The sequence below is a fragment of the Meleagris gallopavo genome, chromosome Z, assembly GCF_905368555.1.
Source record: "Meleagris gallopavo chromosome Z, MGAL_WU_HG_1.1, whole genome shotgun sequence".
Classification (NCBI taxonomy): Eukaryota; Metazoa; Chordata; class Aves; order Galliformes; family Phasianidae; genus Meleagris; species Meleagris gallopavo.
The window spans coordinates 19,238,718-19,257,321 of record NC_139435.1 but is presented as its reverse complement, the minus strand read 5'-3'; the positions used below and the strand labels follow the sequence as shown (position 1 = coordinate 19,257,321).

The window sequence follows — 18,604 nt, the reverse complement described above, 5'->3', positions numbered from 1 at the left end:
TACAGCATCCTGGGAAGACATGAAACACAGATTAAGGAAAGGTACATTTTTTCTCAGCGTATCCTGTCTAGTATCTTTATTGATGATCTGGATCACACACAGTTGACATATTGGAGACAGACCAATGAAGGGCAGAAAAGATGATGAAGAGACTGAAGCATTTTCATAAAAGGAAAAAGTGAAAGATCTGGAACTAAGTTTAGGCTGGAGAGGAGAAGGCACACAGGGATCTTATCAGTAAGTATAAATGTCTGAAGAAGGACGGAGTGGGCATCAAAGAAGACAGAACAAGACTCTTCCCAGGATGCACTAAGAAAAGTCCAGAGGTAATGAACATGAATTGAAAGTCAGGAAATTCTATTTTAATTTAAAAAAAACTTATTGATTATGAGGGAGCAAAACACTGGAACAAGAGAGGTTGTGTAGTCTTCATTCCTAGAGACAGTCAAAACATACATGAATATAACTTTCAGTGCCCTTCTTAAGAAGGCCTTGCTCAAGTCTGACTATGCGATATCTAGAGGTTCATTCTGACCTCAACTTTTCTGTGATTCTAGGAAAATAGAGGGCAATGGTGGTGTTAGAAAAAATGTTTACAAGTTTACCACGGATACATTTGGCTCAGAATACAGGACTTCTGCACAAACTCTCCAACAGAAAAAATAGCTTAGAGATTGAATTTGGTCAGTTCATGAAAGGGAGTGATGCAGTTCCTTACAATAGCTTGTACAAAGATCAATCCACTCAAAAAACACCTTCCAGTCTTAATTTCCAAAACCAAGGGCTTCAGAGCATGAAGTATGTAGCATCATTTTAGACATCTTGATCTACACACATTGTTGATCTGATCAAGAAGCTTCTTCCCCTAAAAATCTACCAGCAGTAGTACATATGTAGTTGCTCCATAATCCAGGTAAAATTAATCAGTTTCTTTAACATGCATTAAACAGAGCTTATCTTAAAAATGTTCTAATAGGTGTTTTTAAACCAAATATTTTGAACAGTGTATAAAGACAGGTACAGTTGGAGAGTGGCCCCTAACACTACAGCTTTGGCAGGTGAGACTGGAGATTCTTGTTAAGGGCAGAACAGCCTGTCCGGCCATGCACAACATTACAGATGGGTATCTTAATTTCTATTCTAGAAGTTAAAGCAAATCCAACTCAGATTAAATAGGCATGCTGTTAGTTTATCAGGCTTTCTTAGGGCTCCAAGTGCACCTTTTCTCCAGGGATCTGTCTGCCTACGGCTCAAGCTCAATATTGGCTTCATGCATCTGCGTGGCCTCAAATCAGACAGCTATGTAGAAAAAGCTATACGTGACAAAGCTGTAGTAAGTGGGTTCCTGTTTACTGTCACACCAGAGCTGCTTGGGCTGTTGCTCTCAGTCTCTGCCTGAATTCTGTTGCAAGAATGACAACATGTGGTCTTCTACTTTCCTGATTCTGACTGCTCTTGACCTGCTTACTTGAATGCTGACTGATCTTCAATTTGTCTCATTACTGTAAGCAAGCTTGGTGATCTGAACTGTTGGCTGAAGCTCAGTGCTATCACCAAGACTACTCTGTTCTTTCTCAGGTGCTGTGGGTCTGCATCCTTGCTGGCAAGATGGTGATCCTGCCTGCCTTAGTATGACTCTTGGCTTCTGGCTCACCTTCCCTTACTAAGTAGCCTTCTTCCTGCCAAGCAGGATTATGAACCTTCAGAGGGTGAAAAATACATTTCTGAGCTAATTCTGTGAGTAGAACTCTTAAAAAAGTGTGCAAACAGGGAGGAACATTTCCACCTTTAAAAATATATCTGATCTCTTCTACAAAGGCTTTCAGCTACTGAGAGAAAAGAGAGTCAGAGAGAGATTGAATCCACTGCTGCCATATGCCTCAGACTGAAGTAACCGATAAGGAAAATCCTACAAGGATTTTCCTGTAGGGATGAAACATCCTGACAGGAGTTTTCATTTATGTGAGCTCAAGTGTCTGAGCTATGCTAGCTGGGCTACCAAGCTGCTCCTCAAACAAATCAGATGCATCTTACTGTATCTGGTGATAACCTAATTTACACAGTTGTAGTTGTTTTTACTAACTGATGCTGAGTTATCCAGATTGACATTCATGTCATTAACAACTTGACTTCAAGAGCACACATTTATATGTTTTGCAAAACTGACCAGTGCTGTTATGATAAAGGACAATCAGGATAAAGGAAGTTAACGAGGTAGCATAGTTGCAAGGCCATTCCTAAGAACACAGTTTCCTATAATTTGAGAAAAGAAAGGAAGACCCTTTTTCACATAATCTGATAGTGATAGGACAAGGCGGAGTGGTTTTATACTAAAAGGAGAAAGATTTATGTTAGATATCAGGAAGAAATTCTTAAATCAGAGAGTGGCAAGGTGCTGGCACAGGCTGCCCAGAGAAACCGTGGATGCCCCATCCCTGGAGGTGGTCAAGGTCAGGCTGCATGGGGCTCTGGGCAGCCTCAGCTGGTGGGTGGGATCAGAACTAGATAGTCTTTAATGTTCCTTCCAATCCAAACTGGCTTCTTTTTGGAGCTCCTTGTGACACACAAAAAAAATGTTAGAATAATTACCTGGTAACACCTCAGTTATTTTTAAGGCAAATGCCATCAAAGAGCTATCACACAGTATTTCAAAAGCTCAGACCTGCCTTTCTGTTTCACAAGTGTAATGATTTGGAAAGGCTCAGTAATAAGACTTCACAGCTGTATGATTCTGAGTCTGTAGAACTATGCATTCCATTAAGGTATCACTTCTACCGACAATAACCTCTTTCCATACAAGACAGAGCAGAAGGCAGCTAGCATTGCTTGTACATATACTACTCCTATAACTTAATACAGAAATGGGCACTTATCATTGGTACTGAAGATTTATACTGTATCATTAATAAACCAAGCTCTCAATGTTTTTGAAGTATTTCTAAACACACACACAAAATAAAAACTGTGATTTTTCTGATAGAAAAAAGAAGCCAGAGAGCAGACAGGAAAATACATGTAAACATATAGTATATAGGTCTAGTTTCCCAAAGAGGAAGTAGGATATAGGTTATTTGTTAAGAAAGCAATTTGGACTGTTAATGATCAGCTGGAATCCTGGTAAAAAGGAAATCAGAATCATTGGAGCTGTGAAAGGGAAATTTTATTTAGAAATTGTTGGTCACTTGAACCAGAAATTAGCAAGGACACTAGAACAGCTGTCAGAAATTCCTGGGCTATGTGATGACCACTTCAGATAAATATTCACTTTCCACGAGCTCCTTGTTCATCCTTGCAGTCCCCTGCCACCTTTGCCTGATTCTTACTCTTAGGGATGCACCAATCTTGACCTTGGAAGAAGTGGTGCTTGAATATCAACCAACTGTCTTGGGTCCCCTTATCTTCCAATGCTCTTATCCATGGGATACTGCCAAGTTTGAACAGGTCAAAGTTGTCTCTACTGTGAGACAACTCACAGTGAGATCATGGCCTTGTGACTGCACACAGATCCTGCTTATTCCCCATGCTGCATGTGTTGGTATACAAGCACTTCAGAGAAGAAAAGGGAGCAGAGGATGCAAGTATCTCTAGAGGTATGCAAGAGGATTTCCCAGTTATACACAGGCTCTGGCTCATACCACAGGAGGCAGGTAGGGAACATTTATCACTGTTTTGGTTGGCCTGGCTCAATCCCCAGTCAGCTGCCATGATCATCGTCATTTTGGACCTCATACTAAGTCCTTCAGTTTAAAGCCCACCTCACTAGGTTGACCAGCCTTCTGCCAAAGATTGCCCTGCCTCTCCTAGATGGGTGGATCCCATCTTCCCTAACAGGTTATAATTTTCACAGAAGTCTCATAAAAACCAAAACACTCTTGCCAGTGTCAGCCACGTAGCCAGGAATTGATATGCATTACATGTCTGTTTCTGGCTGCCCTCATTCATCCAACTGGCACAATTTAAGAGCAGATAACTTGAAACCAGTGTACGTCACCTGAACTCTCAGGGCTTTCTTATTTTCTTTGATTCTGCTCATGTTCCTGCTTCCAGTGTGTTCATGCTCACATGAAAGAGCGGTAGTGGACTGCAGTCCCTCCTCTTTACAAGTTATGGAACTCTCTTGACAGTGTCCCAGATCTTGGCTCCCAGGAAGTAGTAAATCTCTCAAGACTTCCTCCCAGGCTGGCAGAGGGGAGCCTCAGTGCGTTCTAATGGAGAATCACCTGCTACAAGCACTTGCTTATTTTTTTACAATATCCACTGCAGGCTTTTGGAACTGTTTCTTCTTGCAGATGCTGGTCAGGGGTGTCACAGGCATCTAGAGCTGTAAGAGCTTCACACCATTTTTTCATACTGAAGCTGGAGGGTGGGGACTGAAGTGGAGCGGTACTGTTGTGAGTCACTAGAGACTGAAGTGCCCTCTTCTCAGTATTGTTAACAACCTACGTATCTTTCTCTCAGAGCCTTTAATACTACAAATACTGGTTCTTGAAGCTCAGCCGCAGTTGGTCTAATCGTGTCAGCGTTCAATACCATGCATCAATCTCTCTGATTGCTGTATACATCTCAGCCTGGAAATGTCCTCATGAAGCCTGGCCACCTGCTCAAAAAGGTGGGCCAACAGGGCACATTCTGTGTTCTGTGACTTTCCAGACTCTGGGAAAGTCACAGACTTTGGTTGTCACCGCACAACCAAAGGTCTGTCACTCCCCGGGCATCCTGTTTCGGGGGCACATCAGCTGGTCAGGCTGTGGCTTACCCAGGCTGGGTTTCTGCCTAGGCCCGGCTGTTGCAGCAGCGGTGAGTTGTTAGTTTCAATAGAGCGCGACCTCCTGGTGCTCCCAGACGAGAAGTGATCCGCCTCGCATCCTTCCCGTGCAGTCGCGCAGTGCCCGCAGTGCCTGTCCGAGTCGCTTCCGCCCCCTAGAGGCTGCCTTCGTATGTGCGCGATGTGACGCCGCTGCTCGGGCCGGCGCTGACAGCTGCGGGCGGCTCCGGGCGGCCCTACCCCGCCCCGGCTTTTCCTCGGTTCTTGGAAACCCCCCTCACGCGGCGACCCCGCGGATCACCGCAGAACGAGCTGCAGTGGTGCCGACTGCCTCGATGAAAATAACCCAGGAAATCCCACCCCACCATACAATCACCTATTGAATCAATCAGTCATGGCCGTAGCAAAAGGTGTCACATAGAAAATCCGTGTTATTTGTATAACTTCAGTTTGATTATTCCTTTCCTTCCTTCCTTCCTTCCTTCCTTCCTTCCTTCCTTCTTTCCTTCCTTCCTTCCTTCCTTCCTTCCTTCCTTCCTTCCTTCCTTCCTTCCTTCCTTCCTTCCTTCCTTCCTTCTTCCTTCCTTCCTTCCTTCCTTCCTTCCTTCCTTCCTTCCTTCTTCCTTCCTTCCTTCCTTCCTTCCTTCCTTCCTTCCTTCCTTCCTTCCTTCCCTTCCTTCCTTCCTTCCTTCCTTCCTTCCTTCTCCTTCCTTCCTTCCTTCCTTCCTTCCTTCTTCCTTCCTTCCTTCCTTCCTTCCTTCCTTCCTTCCTTCCTTCCTTCTTTCCCTTTCCTTCCTTCCTTCCTTCCTTCCTTCCTTTTCCTTCCTTCCTTCTTCCTTCCTTCCTTCCTTCCTTCCTTCCTTCCTTCCTTCCTTCCTTCCTTCTCTTCCTTCCTTCCTTCCTTCCTTCCTTCTTCCTTCTTTCTTCCTTCCTTCCTTCCTTCCTTCCTTCCTTCCTTCCTTCCTTCCTTCCTTCCTTCCTTCCTTCCTTCGTTTCTTCCTTTCTTTCTTTTTCTTGACTATAAGAAGAATTGAAATAGAAACAAATAAATGTTGGAGTAAGGCTTGATGCCCTTTGGATTTTCAATTATATAATTCATTGTAAGGATTATAAAAATAACACAATTACACACACACACACACACACACAAAAAAAAAAAAAAAAAAAAAAAAAAGAGGCCTCCAAGAGCACAGAAGCATCTGATCAATCTTTAATTTAATATTACATATATTTCTATTTCTTTTCATGCTTATATGAGTTTATATATCTCCATATAGATACAGATACGCTTTAGTACTTTTTTATGGTCTCAAAGTGTGCAAACACTGCTTAGTCCATATGTCATGCACTGCCCTACACATTTCCCAACAATTCATGAGGATGACTGGAGGAGAATTAATCAGAGCAAAAGTCATGGTTTTGAGTATCTTCATCCTGGACATAGGGGGTTGCTTGTGCAGTTTACAGAATTAAGATGTACTGCAGATCCACTTAAACATAAAACCCCAATGTTTTTAAATACTGATTTGTAGCAGAGAAAGAATCTTTAATCCCAGTGACACAAAGGATCTTTATTGGCTCAGGTAAAGCTGTGAAGACCAGGCTGCTATTGGCTGGCTCGTACTGTGGATGTATCACGCATGGTCAAAAAAAAGTACCAATAAAGCTTTCATAGCTCTGAGATTTTACAAGATGAGGGGGAAAAATGCAGTAAGTTTAATTTTTAAAACACTTCTAAAAACACCATTGTGTCACAGCAGAAATTTCCACCTGACTCTTCCAGTAACAGGAGCATCCAGCAAGTGGGATACAGCACGGCCAGGAAATTACTAACTACACATAAAGGTTATTGGAGAATTCATGCTGCTTGTAGGGGAAAAAAAACAGCTTCCAGGAGCCACTTTAACCTCTGAATTTACCAATGATAAAAGGATAGTTAGAAGTTACACTGTGTGAAACACTTAGCAGCTTCCTTATAAAAAGCATTCTGTATCACTGATGCATGTCAACACATCCAGAGAAACAAATACTTTCACTCAGCACTTGTCTTCACCACACACACTCAGTACAGGCTCTTCAGTGGCTGCTGGCACAGGAAATGCTTCGCTTTCATGCAAATTTCCCATGCCAGGGTTACATTCTGAGCACATTTCTGCATTGTATCTGACTTTATCATTTTGGGATTTGGATTTTTGGAGCAACAACATTCCAATTCCTCCACCCCTTTGAAAATGTGACAAAGGACAGTGAAGTTCATCCACTCCACCACGTTGCCATGAAATTGCATTTAAACTAACTTCAGTGCTGTACAGACACGTATGAAAACTTTAAAAATTAACAACTGGTTTAATTTTAGCGAAGTTAATGGTTCACACATTCTTACTGTATGATATTTTCATGCTACACCTGCAGCTGCTGGGACTGAGGTCATGTAGTCACCAGTGCACTTAATTCTCTCCTAACTGAGATTCCTTCCTGTCCTGGATATCTGGAATGACCCCAAGTAAAACATTGGATCCTTCAGTACAAATCACCAAACCACGACTGGCAAAACACACTTTAAGTTATGTGATCTTTTCCTGCTCCTTCCAAAGTTCTCCAATTTTCTCACTTAAAACTGAGCTACAGAATTAAAAAGTGCTTGGCTTAATTAGAACACCAGCACACAGACAGAAATTAACATAAACGGTCACTAGAAGGTATCCTAGAAGAGGTGTTAAAGAAAGTGCAGATTTACAAAGCAAGCAATTAGCTGCCACAATTGCAGTGAACATAAAAACACACCTAATGAGGTCTTGTAAAGCATTCCAGTGGTGTGCTGGCAGTCATGCTGTTTGCTGTAAGAACTCTGGGAATTCGGGGCCGTTTGGCTGCATGGGGCATCCACAGCCTCTTTGGGCAGCCTGTGCCAGCACCTCACCACTCTCTTGATAGAGAACTTAATAAAGTAGCATTAGATAGAGATAAGAAAAGACAGACATAGAAACAGATAGATGGGAATGTCGGGGGAACATATTGGGGAAGGCTGGAAGTAGAGGCTAACTTTTCAATAGCTTTAAGGATTTTGATATTAAGAGGCTGTAGACAGCTGTTGATGGAGTCAGGGCTTATTTTGATATACGTAACTGAACTGAACTGGGTTTCTTCTTCACGGCTTACCTAAACCTCCTCTCTTCCCATTTAAAGCCATTCCCCCTTGTCCTATCACTATCAGACCATGATTCCACTCCTGTTCACGAGCTCCCTTTAAGTACTGGAAGGATAACGATGTTAACGCAACTCCTCTGCTCTGACAAATTTAGGCATTTCCATTGCGCTAACCTTGTGTGGTGTGAGCCCCAGATCAAGCAGGAGCTCACACCGCAGAGCTCTAATGCCATGTACATGGCTGAATAACTCATGCGTGGAGCTAAGCTTCTCACGAGCTGCCACGAGAGAGCCTGGACACCGCAGGCCGGTTCTGGGTAGCCGATCATCCAAAGTAACACACCGCATACTGCTGCATCTAAAGCATTCAGACTGTAACAAGTCAGGTTGGCCAAATCTCTGCCAACGGTTCTCTTCTTCGGCAAAGCATGTTTTTATTTGCCTGGTCTCTCCCTTCAGCAACAGAAGCGTTCGCGGAAGAAAAGTACGTCTACAAAACCAAAGTGCCGCTGTGGTGTTTGATTTTATGTGCAGAGAACCTCCCGAGCTGATAACGACGGCGGGAAGGCCACCTGAAGGAACACCCCACACCCAGCCGGCTGCGCTCGCGTCACTGCGTGCGCCGGGGGGGCGGGGCGGGGACTCGTGGGGCGGGGCCGCCGGCAGCGCCGCTCTGGGCAGCCGCAGCGCGGGGCGGGGCGTCGGCCTCCTTCCCGCTTCCCTCGTCCCGCTTCCTGCTTCCGCTCGGTAGCGTGGCGCTCCGCTCGGTAACGGTACCGCGGGGCGGGGGGCGTCAGGGGCAGGAGGCGACGGCGGGAGGAAAGCGAGAGGCGGCGCGGTCCCCCCGCCCCCGCCCGCGATGCCGTCCCGTTGCGGCCGCCTGCTCTCCGGGCGGGGCTCCTCGAGCCGGGCGGCGCGCTGCCGGGGCCGGGCGGCGGCGGGCGCCTCTCCCTCACGGGCTGTGTCTTCTCTCCACAGGGACCTCGGTGCCTCCCGTCCGTCGCTAGCCGCGCCCGCGGCGCCGCCCTCCGCCGGTGCAGGTGAGATGTGGCCGTGGGGAGGGGGCGGGAGGAGGCCGAGGGGCTGCGGTACGGCCGGGCCGTGTGTCCGTGCGTGGCTGGTGGTGACGGCGGCCTCGGGCTGAGAACCCTCCGCAGTGAGTCCCGGAGAAAGACGAACCTTTGTTCTGAAAGCAGCTCGTGCTTTTTTCTCTGTATTTGGAGGTCTGCCGCAAAAAATAACTCGTTTTTTTTATAAGTGAGGGGATTGGCGTTGTCTAGTCTGGAGAAGAGGAGGCTCAGGGCAGTCCTTATTGCTCTCCACCCTGCCCGAAGGAAAATTATGTCGAGGTTGGGGTCGGCCTCTTCTCCGTGTAACAGAGACAGGACAGGAGTTGATGGCCTCCAATCGCACCGAGGCAGGTTCAGGTTGGATTCCAAGAAGAGTTTCTTCTCAGAGCAGTGAGGTCTTGAAACAGATTGCCCTGGGAGATGTGGAGTCACTTCACTCGCTGGAGGTGATCAGGAGCCGTGTAGACATGGCAGTGAGGGATATGGTCAGTAGGCATGGTGGTGATGGTTGGTCTAGATGATCTTACTGGTTTTTCCAGCCTTTTTGATTCTATCATTTATATTATACATGTATACTGTGCAGTGTTTAACTCCTAGCAAAAACAAACCCACAGGTAATGAAAAACAATGGCTTAAAATAGGAATATGTGTGTGTGTGTGTGCACTTCAGTTTTTCTTAATACTCAAACTTCTTTTTCTACAGTGTCTTCCCTGTAAAAAAGCAGCTGAGATGTTTGACGTGAAGGCTTGGGCTGTGTACATTGTGGAATGGGCTGCCAAGGACCCCTATGGCTTCCTCACTACAGTGATCCTGGTCCTCACGCCCCTGTTCATCATTAGCGCAGCACTGTCGTGGAAGCTTGCTAAAATGATTGAGACCAGGGAGCGAGAGCAGAAGAAGAAAAGGAAACGCCAGGAGAACATTGTAAAGGCCAAACGAGCAAAGAAGGATTAAATGGGCAAGAAAGGCCTTCCTTGGGCAGAGAATCCACTTTACTAATGAAGCAATGCTGTACATTTTCTGTTGTAACCATCCTTTGATACTTGATGCTGTTGTTTCTTGAATTATGAAATTTTAACTTCTGCTGAAATCATCTGTGTTAGAAGCTGCCCCAGTGACACACTCACTTCATCTCCTGCTTTTGTTTCTGTGCAGAATGCTTCTCTAAATTTGCATGTTATATTTAAAAATGAAATAGTCAGGTGAGCACTGGGGGCATATCTTTTTCTTTAGCTGAGCTATGACTCAAAAAGAGTCCAATTATGGGGATAATGTAAATGACTCCTTAATGCTATCACCCATGGTTTCTTAGTGTAGCATACCCTTCTCCATTGCAGCAGTAGTTCATGTTGTGCTTACATGTATTTGCAGTTCCTGGTTTAACTGGACTATGGGAAGGGAGGTTCTGGTACTCCTGCAGCAGAGCTGTGGAGCATGTCTTCCGAGATTCTTGTTTGCTGTTGTGTTTTACTGACACACTTTCAGTGTGTGCAGGGCATATGGCTGTGCAGTTCATTCACTGCATGCCCATCAGGTCTGCAGTAGCTCAGCTGGTGGGGCTTGTCTGCACCATGAACCAAACTGACTTCTCCTGTTTCCTCTACAACCCACCCATCAGCAGTCTTCAAATTCAGCCCAAACTCTGGGAAACTAATTGCTTGTCTTTAGTACCTTTGTTTGTCTAAGGCTACTTGTGTTCTACAGAGTACACTATAGTGTTGTCTGGTTTTCCCTAATTATCACCTGAACAGTCCATCTCTAAGTTGTTTGTCTGCAGAATATTTTTTGCCTCAAAGAATAGCCATAAGTGGGATCAGATGAAAGGCCCAGGTGGCCTCAAGTTCTGTCTTTGGTGACCTGTAGCAGTTGGCCGTGGGAGACTATCCAAGTAGAATATGCATGCTGGTGACACAAGTTCTTCCAACTTGCTGGCCTTCTAGCTACCTGCACTTTAGGACCTTCTGAGTTTAGGTGGTATTATTTTGCTCTGACAGCTCCTGAAGATCTGCTGTACGCCAGGTTACAAAACACTGGCGTAGCAGAAAAAGTCCAAGTGAGGTTTCTGTTGTAAATATACAAAAAAATTTTAACCATAATTCCAATTCACCTTTTTCTAACAAATGGTTAATTTTTCACAGCCTGACTTTTTTCAGCCTAATTCTGAAGAGTTTGTGGAAGTCATTAGCTTTTTAGACGTAGCATATTTCTAAGTGGCAGCATGGAGCTGTTCTTTCTAGCAACTAGTCTGTTACATGGTTAAAAATAAAATCTTTAGATAACATCCCATTCAGCGGAGACTTACAGAGCTGGCTGATATCAGCAGGATAAAGGAGAAGTTTTACTGAAATGACTTGAAGTATACAAATATGAAGTACCTACCAGCAACCAGTATCTGATGACCATCTTTCTGTTGGTCAGAACAGCAAACATTTTTAGAATTATGTTTTGACACTTCATGAAATTAAATCACCACACTTGGAAATATTGTCAAATGTGTATGTATTCCACCTTTGATACCTAGATAGTTCAAAATGCGTACCTACATGGTTTAAAATAAATTTGATACTTTTTCAAAATACATGTTTCAAAAAATCGTGTGACTTTTGATTTTAAGTTCTGAAACATTTCTAGCCAAGTAAAAATTAATTTTTGGGGTGGATATCAGGAATAATCTCCCAGAACCACTTAGCTATTTTTTGTTTGCCTTACTAGATGCTTCCAACCTCTATTAAAATAGTGATACACAGTTTAACTCAGACTGAATCTATCTCATGCTTACTGCTGTTAGCAACTCAAACATTATTCAGAAACATTAATTCCTTTATTAAAATAAACCACAAGAATGTCTACAATTACTGCAGTATCACAATGATTCCCGTTAGTGAAATGAACTTTCCTGTCCAATTATCAGAAGCTTCAAAGTTCAGCATACAGGTACAGCCATGGAAACTAACTGGAATTAAGAACTACTTTTAACATCTATGTTTGAGAAGATAATGTATGCTAATCAACTGAAATTTACTACATCAAACACAAAATTAAAGATAAATCCATCTTCAAGAAAAAAGCAATTTAAAGTCATTTGAGAAAATTAACTAGAAAAGTTAGCTTCAGTGATTTAATGAATAACAGGAAAAGAAACACTTAAGAATGAACTTCCTCAGTAACCCATCCTGTTTTCCACTGAATTCAAATGTTTTGCAGTAGTATGGCACAATTGTGCATACTGAACAATTCTCTGAATAATTGTGCAAAAATAAACAAAACTTGGATTTAATACTACTTTATTGCACGCCCACTATATATAACAGCTGATTATGTTGCCTATTAAAGCATTTATCCATTGGCAATTTCTGTACATCAAAGCTGGTTCTTTTTACTACTGTCACTTCCTGGTGGCATCCAGGAACCCGGCTGAAAGGTACTTGCAGTGCTTGTTGGGTCTTGGGATGGCTCTTTCTTTCCATAGTAGGGAGCTGACGCGTGGCCTTTAACCTGAGTATGAACTGGTTCAGCAACAAGTCCCTCCTTATATTCCTTGGTCTGAAGGAGCTTATCCTTTTCATACACATCTTTTACTTTCTGTTTCATTAGTTGTCTGTACATCTCATTCTTAAGAATCTCCTAAAGACAAAGTAGAAAGAATTACATAAAACAGAAGGAAATGCAATGCATGATGTCGGAAAGAAACATTTTAAATGGTCACTGCTTTATTATCCAAATTTTCAAGTATATAAGTAAAATAAAACTTAACAAAACTGATTTTTTTTTTACAACCAATTTCAGCCCTAGTTTACAATGCTAATGTATTGATTGTTGAAGCAAAACTATATAGTGATGCCCCAATTTCACTATTCCATTAGATCAAAAAGGGAAAGTAATTCACCAGTCAACAACAAATGCACTGAAAATAAATTACCCTTAACACTGTTTTCTATATAGGACTTGCTACTAAACAGACATTTATCATTGGTGTTTCTTCCTGTAATGCATTAGGCCTATGACTTAAGGCATCTATCGTAGGCACAGTTTTGGGAAATGCAGATAGACAACTTTGTCTCTTAGTATGTAAGCCCAAACCAAAGCCAATAAGGAGTAAAATAAGTTTAAGGAGCTAGAACAGACCTGAAATTACTGAGATGGAACTAGTAATTCATGAGAAAAACAAACCAACCAATCCTATACTAGCATAAAGAAAATAAAGACACAAAACTGCCTGAGTTAAACCCTACCCCAGAGATCCAGAAGACAGCTCTGCATGGCCAACACATCTCCAGCTGATCACTTCTTGGCCAACAAAGGCCAACAGGGCATTGCAGCATGGACACTACATGCACCAGTACTTAGGCTGTATGCTATCTCTATCTATCTGCCTGGCACATTAACTAAAATGTACTGCTTTCATAAACACTCTAAAATCATACCTAGTGCTCTTGTACAAGTAAAAAAAATCCACATTAAAATGATGTAGTGAAGGAAAAGCTTACCTCCTCACTTGGATCAACTGAAGCCACTAACCTATCTGAAGCACAATCCTACTACAAAGCCAAAAAGCTTCCACGACGTGTTTAGAGAAGGCTTGTAAAACTTGCTGATTCAACATTATAGAACTGTACAGAAGCATGGTTGGGTACAGGTTAAAGGTGGAAATTCACTAATAAAGCTAATAAAGCTGACTCTGTGAATTGCAATTTGGCTGCTTGAACTTGATGTAAGTATAATTACTGGCCTGTACACAAGAATAATAGAAAAAACAGCTGCTTCAAAGGAACATACAAAGAAGTCCCAAAGTAAACACAAAGAAAATAGCCATGGAAAATACAGATGTTTGTCTTTTATCTCTTACCATATGTTCCCAAGCAGAAGGATGATTTGTACATTCTGCTAACAAAACTTGCCTATGCAGTCTGCCTATGGCAGACAGCTGAGACTAACAGAAGAGAAAAGCAGAAATGTGATATGAATTTTTATATTTTGAAATCAAAGACAACTTAATTGTAACCAGTGCCACTTAACAAGGAAGCTTAGAACTGTGATACTGGAGGAAAAAGTCTGTGCAGCTTTCTCCAAGTTGCAAATATATAGCAAAGCAGGGAGAAACTAGACCAGTGTACTTCTTTCTCAGATTTTAGGAATTGCATTAAGCTGTATGATACTGCAAAAAGCTGAGAGAACAAGTATGTGCAACATTTAAAACCACAGAATCACAAAATTATTAAGGCTAGGAAAGAGTTCTAACATCATCCATTGCAACCATCCATCTACCATCACTGTTGCCCACTAAACCATCGTCCTTAGTACTACACCTACATGTTTCTTGAACAACTCTAGGGACAGTGACTCCACCACCTCCCCGGGCAGCTCATTCCAGCTCATGACCACTCTTTTGGAGAAGAAATTTTTCCTAATACCCAGCCTGAACCTCCTCTGGCACAACTTGAGGCTATTCCTCTCATTCTATCACTAGTTATAGAGAAGAGGCCAATCCCCTCACCACAACCTCCTTTCAGGTAGTTGGTCTTCACTGAACTTCCTCCAGAGTAAGCAATCACAGTTCTCTCAGCCATTCCTCACAGAACTTGTGCTCCAGTGGCCACACCAGCTTCACTGCTCTTTTCTGGACATGCTCCAGGACCTCCATGTCTTTCTTGTTGTAAGGAATCCAAAACTGAGTACAGTACTCAAGGTGTAGTCTCACCAGTCTGAGAGGGACAATCACCTCCCTGCTCCTGCTGGCAACATTATTTCTGAAACAAGCCAGGATGCCATTGACCTTCTTTGCCACCTGACCACTGCTGGCTCATGTTCAGATGAGCATTTACCCAGGTCCACTTCTTTTTCTCCAGTCTTCCAGTCACTCTGCCCCAAGCCTGTAGCATTGCCTGGGGTTGTGACAAAAGTGAAGGACCTGGCCCTTGGTCTTGATGAAGCTCATACAACTGGCTTCAGCCCAGCGATTGAGCCTGTTTCAGATCCTTCTGAAGGGCCTCCATGCCCCCAAGCAGATTAACAGTTCCTCCCAGCCTGGTGTCATCTGCAAAATTACTGAGTGTGCACTCAATCCCCTCATCCAGATAATCAATAAAGATTTTAAACAGGGTAGGCCCCAATACCAACCCCTTGGGAACACCACTCACGACTGGACACCAGTTGGATGCAACTCCATTCTCTGGGCCTGGCCATCCATTCTGTCCTTCACCCAGCAACTAAGTCCTAGTTTGCCTGCCAATGGCTTCCAGCTTCTCCTGTTTCCTGCCCATGCTGCGTGCCTTTGTGTAGATGCACTGATAGCTGAGCTAACTGTCTCAGCCCCCACCTGGCACTATTCCCACAGGCTCATCTCTAGCGAGCTTCATTTTATCCCCTTCCTCCTTCATAAGGTGGAGGAGGAACATAAGAACATATCTATAGATATATATACGACAGTATTTTTAGAAACCTTATCATAGACATATGAAAAATTAACATCTTTTTCTTAGCCCTTATTTGCCTCTGTGCTTTAATTTTCAAATTCACAACAACAGAAGCAAGACACTTCATATGCCTACATAAAATGAAAATGAAAGCTGTATATAAATGGATTCACAGTCTGGAAGGGATGAGAGAAAACTTCTACACTCAAATGAAAATGTCATGTCAACTGTAATGCGTTCAACTTTTCAACTGTCAGCATAGCAAAATCTCTTTATCATATCTCTTAATTCTGTCCTCGTTCACCACATGCCTGTAAAAATTGATCATGATCTTACTGATTTCAAGGGGTGTTGTACAACACTATTTCTTATGGTGTTGTATTACCTCACTACTAAGAAACAATAGAATATTATCTCTGATATCTGAAGGCTGCACTGTAATCTCTGCTAGAACAGCATGAAATGATGTACTAAAATAGGATTGTAATTAACTTAATCCAAACAGCTACTTACTAACTTCAAAACTTTTTGAGGGATTACTTCTACACAATTACCTTATACAGCTGTAACTAAATTCCAGTGGTTTAAGCCCTTTTTAGATGATGATGATGTAACTGTCATTTGATTTTCAGACCCAGCTGCAGCTCTTTTATTAGCTTTCAGTGGTCAAAGTATAGTTGTATCTAAATAAATTCAAATAAGATAATCAATTTGCTTCCATGTACACATTTTAATGAAACAATTGTGTGCAATTTCATAGAAGGAATCATCCTTAATACATACTAAAAACGTACAGAATCTTCATAACCTTCCAAATATGACTTTAGACTATCTACATGGCTTAGTGTACTTAAACACAGTTGAAGCTGGAAAGGTTCCTCACCAAACACCTTTTGGTGCTGAAGGGCTTCCCATTCCCTGCTGAATAGCAGTAGACAGCTGGTGGGCTCTGGTGTCCATAACAAGTGGTCTATATATATGCATGCCACCAGAGCTCTCCTCTCCTCTCTTTCAGCTCACCTGTATGCAATGACATTTTCACTTTGAGGCTCTATTGCCACCCAGCTCTCTTCTGTTTCACATGCTCTATGGGGGGACTCAGGGTAGAAGTCATTTTTTCTAAATTTTAGTTTACACAGACAGGTTTAGAGCAGTATACATCTTCTGTAAGATGAATTATTTTAGAAAAATGGATAAATTCAGTATCAACTGCCCCAAAAACATACCACTGAAGCTATCTGCTGAAACATGAAAACACAAGTGCATAATGTGTTCTGACCTAGGAGGAAAGTAAAAATTTACTCAGCCCAACAAAAATAATTTCTCATCTTTCAGATAGAAATAGTTTTCTAAGCTTATTCATCCAGCACTGTCTTTAAACCACTGTATGACACAAACCCTCTGGACCTGCAGTTCTCAGGAGGCACACTGCATCCACAGAGTCAGAACTGTCCTTTACAATTTTTATTAAGAGAAATCTAAGGACTGGGACTTCGCTGGGGGATGAATAAATGCCTGAAAATACCCAGCCGTGTTTTATACCAACTGAAATCTCTACATCTCGTTTTTGAAATGCATCAACTCCCAGAGTTAGAAACTAAACAGAAATGATGTGGCCAGAACTACGTATAACTACAAGGTCGACATCTTATTTTGAAGTGGAATGTAAAAGAAGACGTTTTACTCATGGCAGATTAAAAAAAAAAAATCACCAAAGCTAGATGAGCAGTTATCTAAGAGATTTTAGACATTCTATGATTGGAGTTATGTGCCTTCAAAAACACGGACTACGATATCTCTAAGGTTTTCTTGAAGAACTTCATATTGTTATTATGAAAGGAATACCAAAGTGGACCTACATGGAATTTCAAACAGCTGTTCTTCATGCAGAAACTGATTTCTTCCACATATTCTGGCATCTTAATGGAGTAAAAGCTACATGAACAAAGAAAAAAGGATGACTACTCATGGAAGGAGTGCAGTCCAGGACATGTGGCTAGCTCCCAAGTGCACTGCTGTAAGAGAGATCATACTGTATTTCATGCCGCTGGCATGTGACTTTGCTGTGTCTGTTTCAGCTGTTACATCTCAGTGAGCTAATGAGGGATCTTCAGCAATTTACACGTTTCTTGCAAACTCTTGCAAGCTGTATTTTTGCTTAAAGATCCCACTGAACTCTAGTAGATGAGATGTATTGCTAAGTATTCTCTGTTATTTGGAAATTACAATCCCTAGAGAGGAGAAAAATTCAGATATCTGATTCCACCAAGAGGACTTTTGAGGGCTGTACATAGAGAATCTGTTTTGTAGAGAGAATGTTTGAAGTGAAGCATTCTTTCACTCTTACTGCTGCTGCTTTACCCTTTCTAAACAAAGAAAGAGCCTCACAGAAAAAATAAAATTAGTTTCTCTTGGTAGGAAAACATTACAAATACACCTGGGGTCTCACTCAGTACTGTGACCAGCCCTTGCACAGTAAATCTTGCAGGCAAATGCCTGTACTCCACCCTTTCTATGCTGCAGCATCCCTGAACTCCACAATCTGAGGAATTCTTCCTCCCCTTCCTCTTCCTGACTGTGTCACTCTAGTCTTCAAGTTATCTGTAGGTTACAGTCCTATTTGCTTCCATGTACCATTTTCAATCTCCTGAAGACAAAGGACAATGCAGACTTGTGAGCAGCTGTTTCTAAGGATGCAGGTGGCCAGACACAGTACCAATGTGATGATATACAACAGAATTTTTTTTAAGGTTATTTTAACAGACTGTTACCAATTCAGTTTTGTTCTACTCAGATGATTTTCTAAAGACACTACACCCAGGCCCACAGATATAAGGGCTTGATATATTACTAATTTTAAGCAAAGATGTCACCATTCATTTCAGATCGGTTTGTGTATTGAGGAAATGAAAAATAGCATATGTTGTTTTAGAATTTGTTCCAACTTTCTAAGTTATCTTAATGATACACTCTGATTTCCTTTGAATAGGGTTAGCTTTCCTCTATTTGGTGTTAGAACTGAGAAATATCTGGACAGATTAATGTTGTTCAAACTACAGAAAAACGTCACAGAACGATAGCATTTTAGTGCCTTGTTTGAATACTTTGTCTAGTCACGAATGAACTTGAATTTTGAGCTCTTAACAATGCATGTCTACAAGCTAGCAGAAATACTTAAAATAAAAACTTAAAAATGACAAACAGAAAG

General features: G+C 42.3%; 2 protein-coding genes across 6 annotated transcripts in view; one reads left to right on the top strand and one right to left on the bottom strand.

Moving 5' to 3' along the window:
• The first annotated feature begins 8,536 nt into the window (after positions 1-8,536).
• SMIM15 (small integral membrane protein 15) lies at positions 8,537-11,561 on the top strand. 3 transcript variants are annotated; one of them, XM_085214499.1, is made up of 3 exons: positions 8,537-8,679; positions 8,891-8,952; positions 9,686-11,561. In XM_085214499.1, the coding sequence occupies exon 3, from the start codon at positions 9,713-9,715 to the stop codon at positions 9,935-9,937; it is 225 nt and encodes a 74-aa protein (XP_085070625.1). In that variant the 5' UTR covers positions 8,537-8,679; positions 8,891-8,952; positions 9,686-9,712; the 3' UTR covers positions 9,938-11,561. The 3 variants fall into 3 exon arrangements, with proteins under 3 accessions (XP_085070625.1, XP_085070627.1, XP_085070626.1); XM_085214501.1 differs by having other exon boundaries at positions 8,578-8,659; XM_085214500.1 differs by having other exon boundaries at positions 8,591-8,685.
• Positions 11,562-11,782: 221 nt separating this feature from the next.
• The window catches only part of NDUFAF2 (NADH:ubiquinone oxidoreductase complex assembly factor 2), a 44,069-nt gene continuing 37,247 nt past the window's right edge, over positions 11,783-18,604 (bottom strand). For all 3 annotated transcript variants that reach the window (XM_085214496.1, XM_085214497.1, XM_085214498.1), the window contains one exon: positions 11,783-12,607. In XM_085214496.1, the coding sequence (XP_085070622.1) occupies positions 12,344-12,607 (264 nt within the window). In that variant the 3' untranslated portion in view covers positions 11,783-12,343. The remainder of the gene's footprint in view (positions 12,608-18,604) is intronic.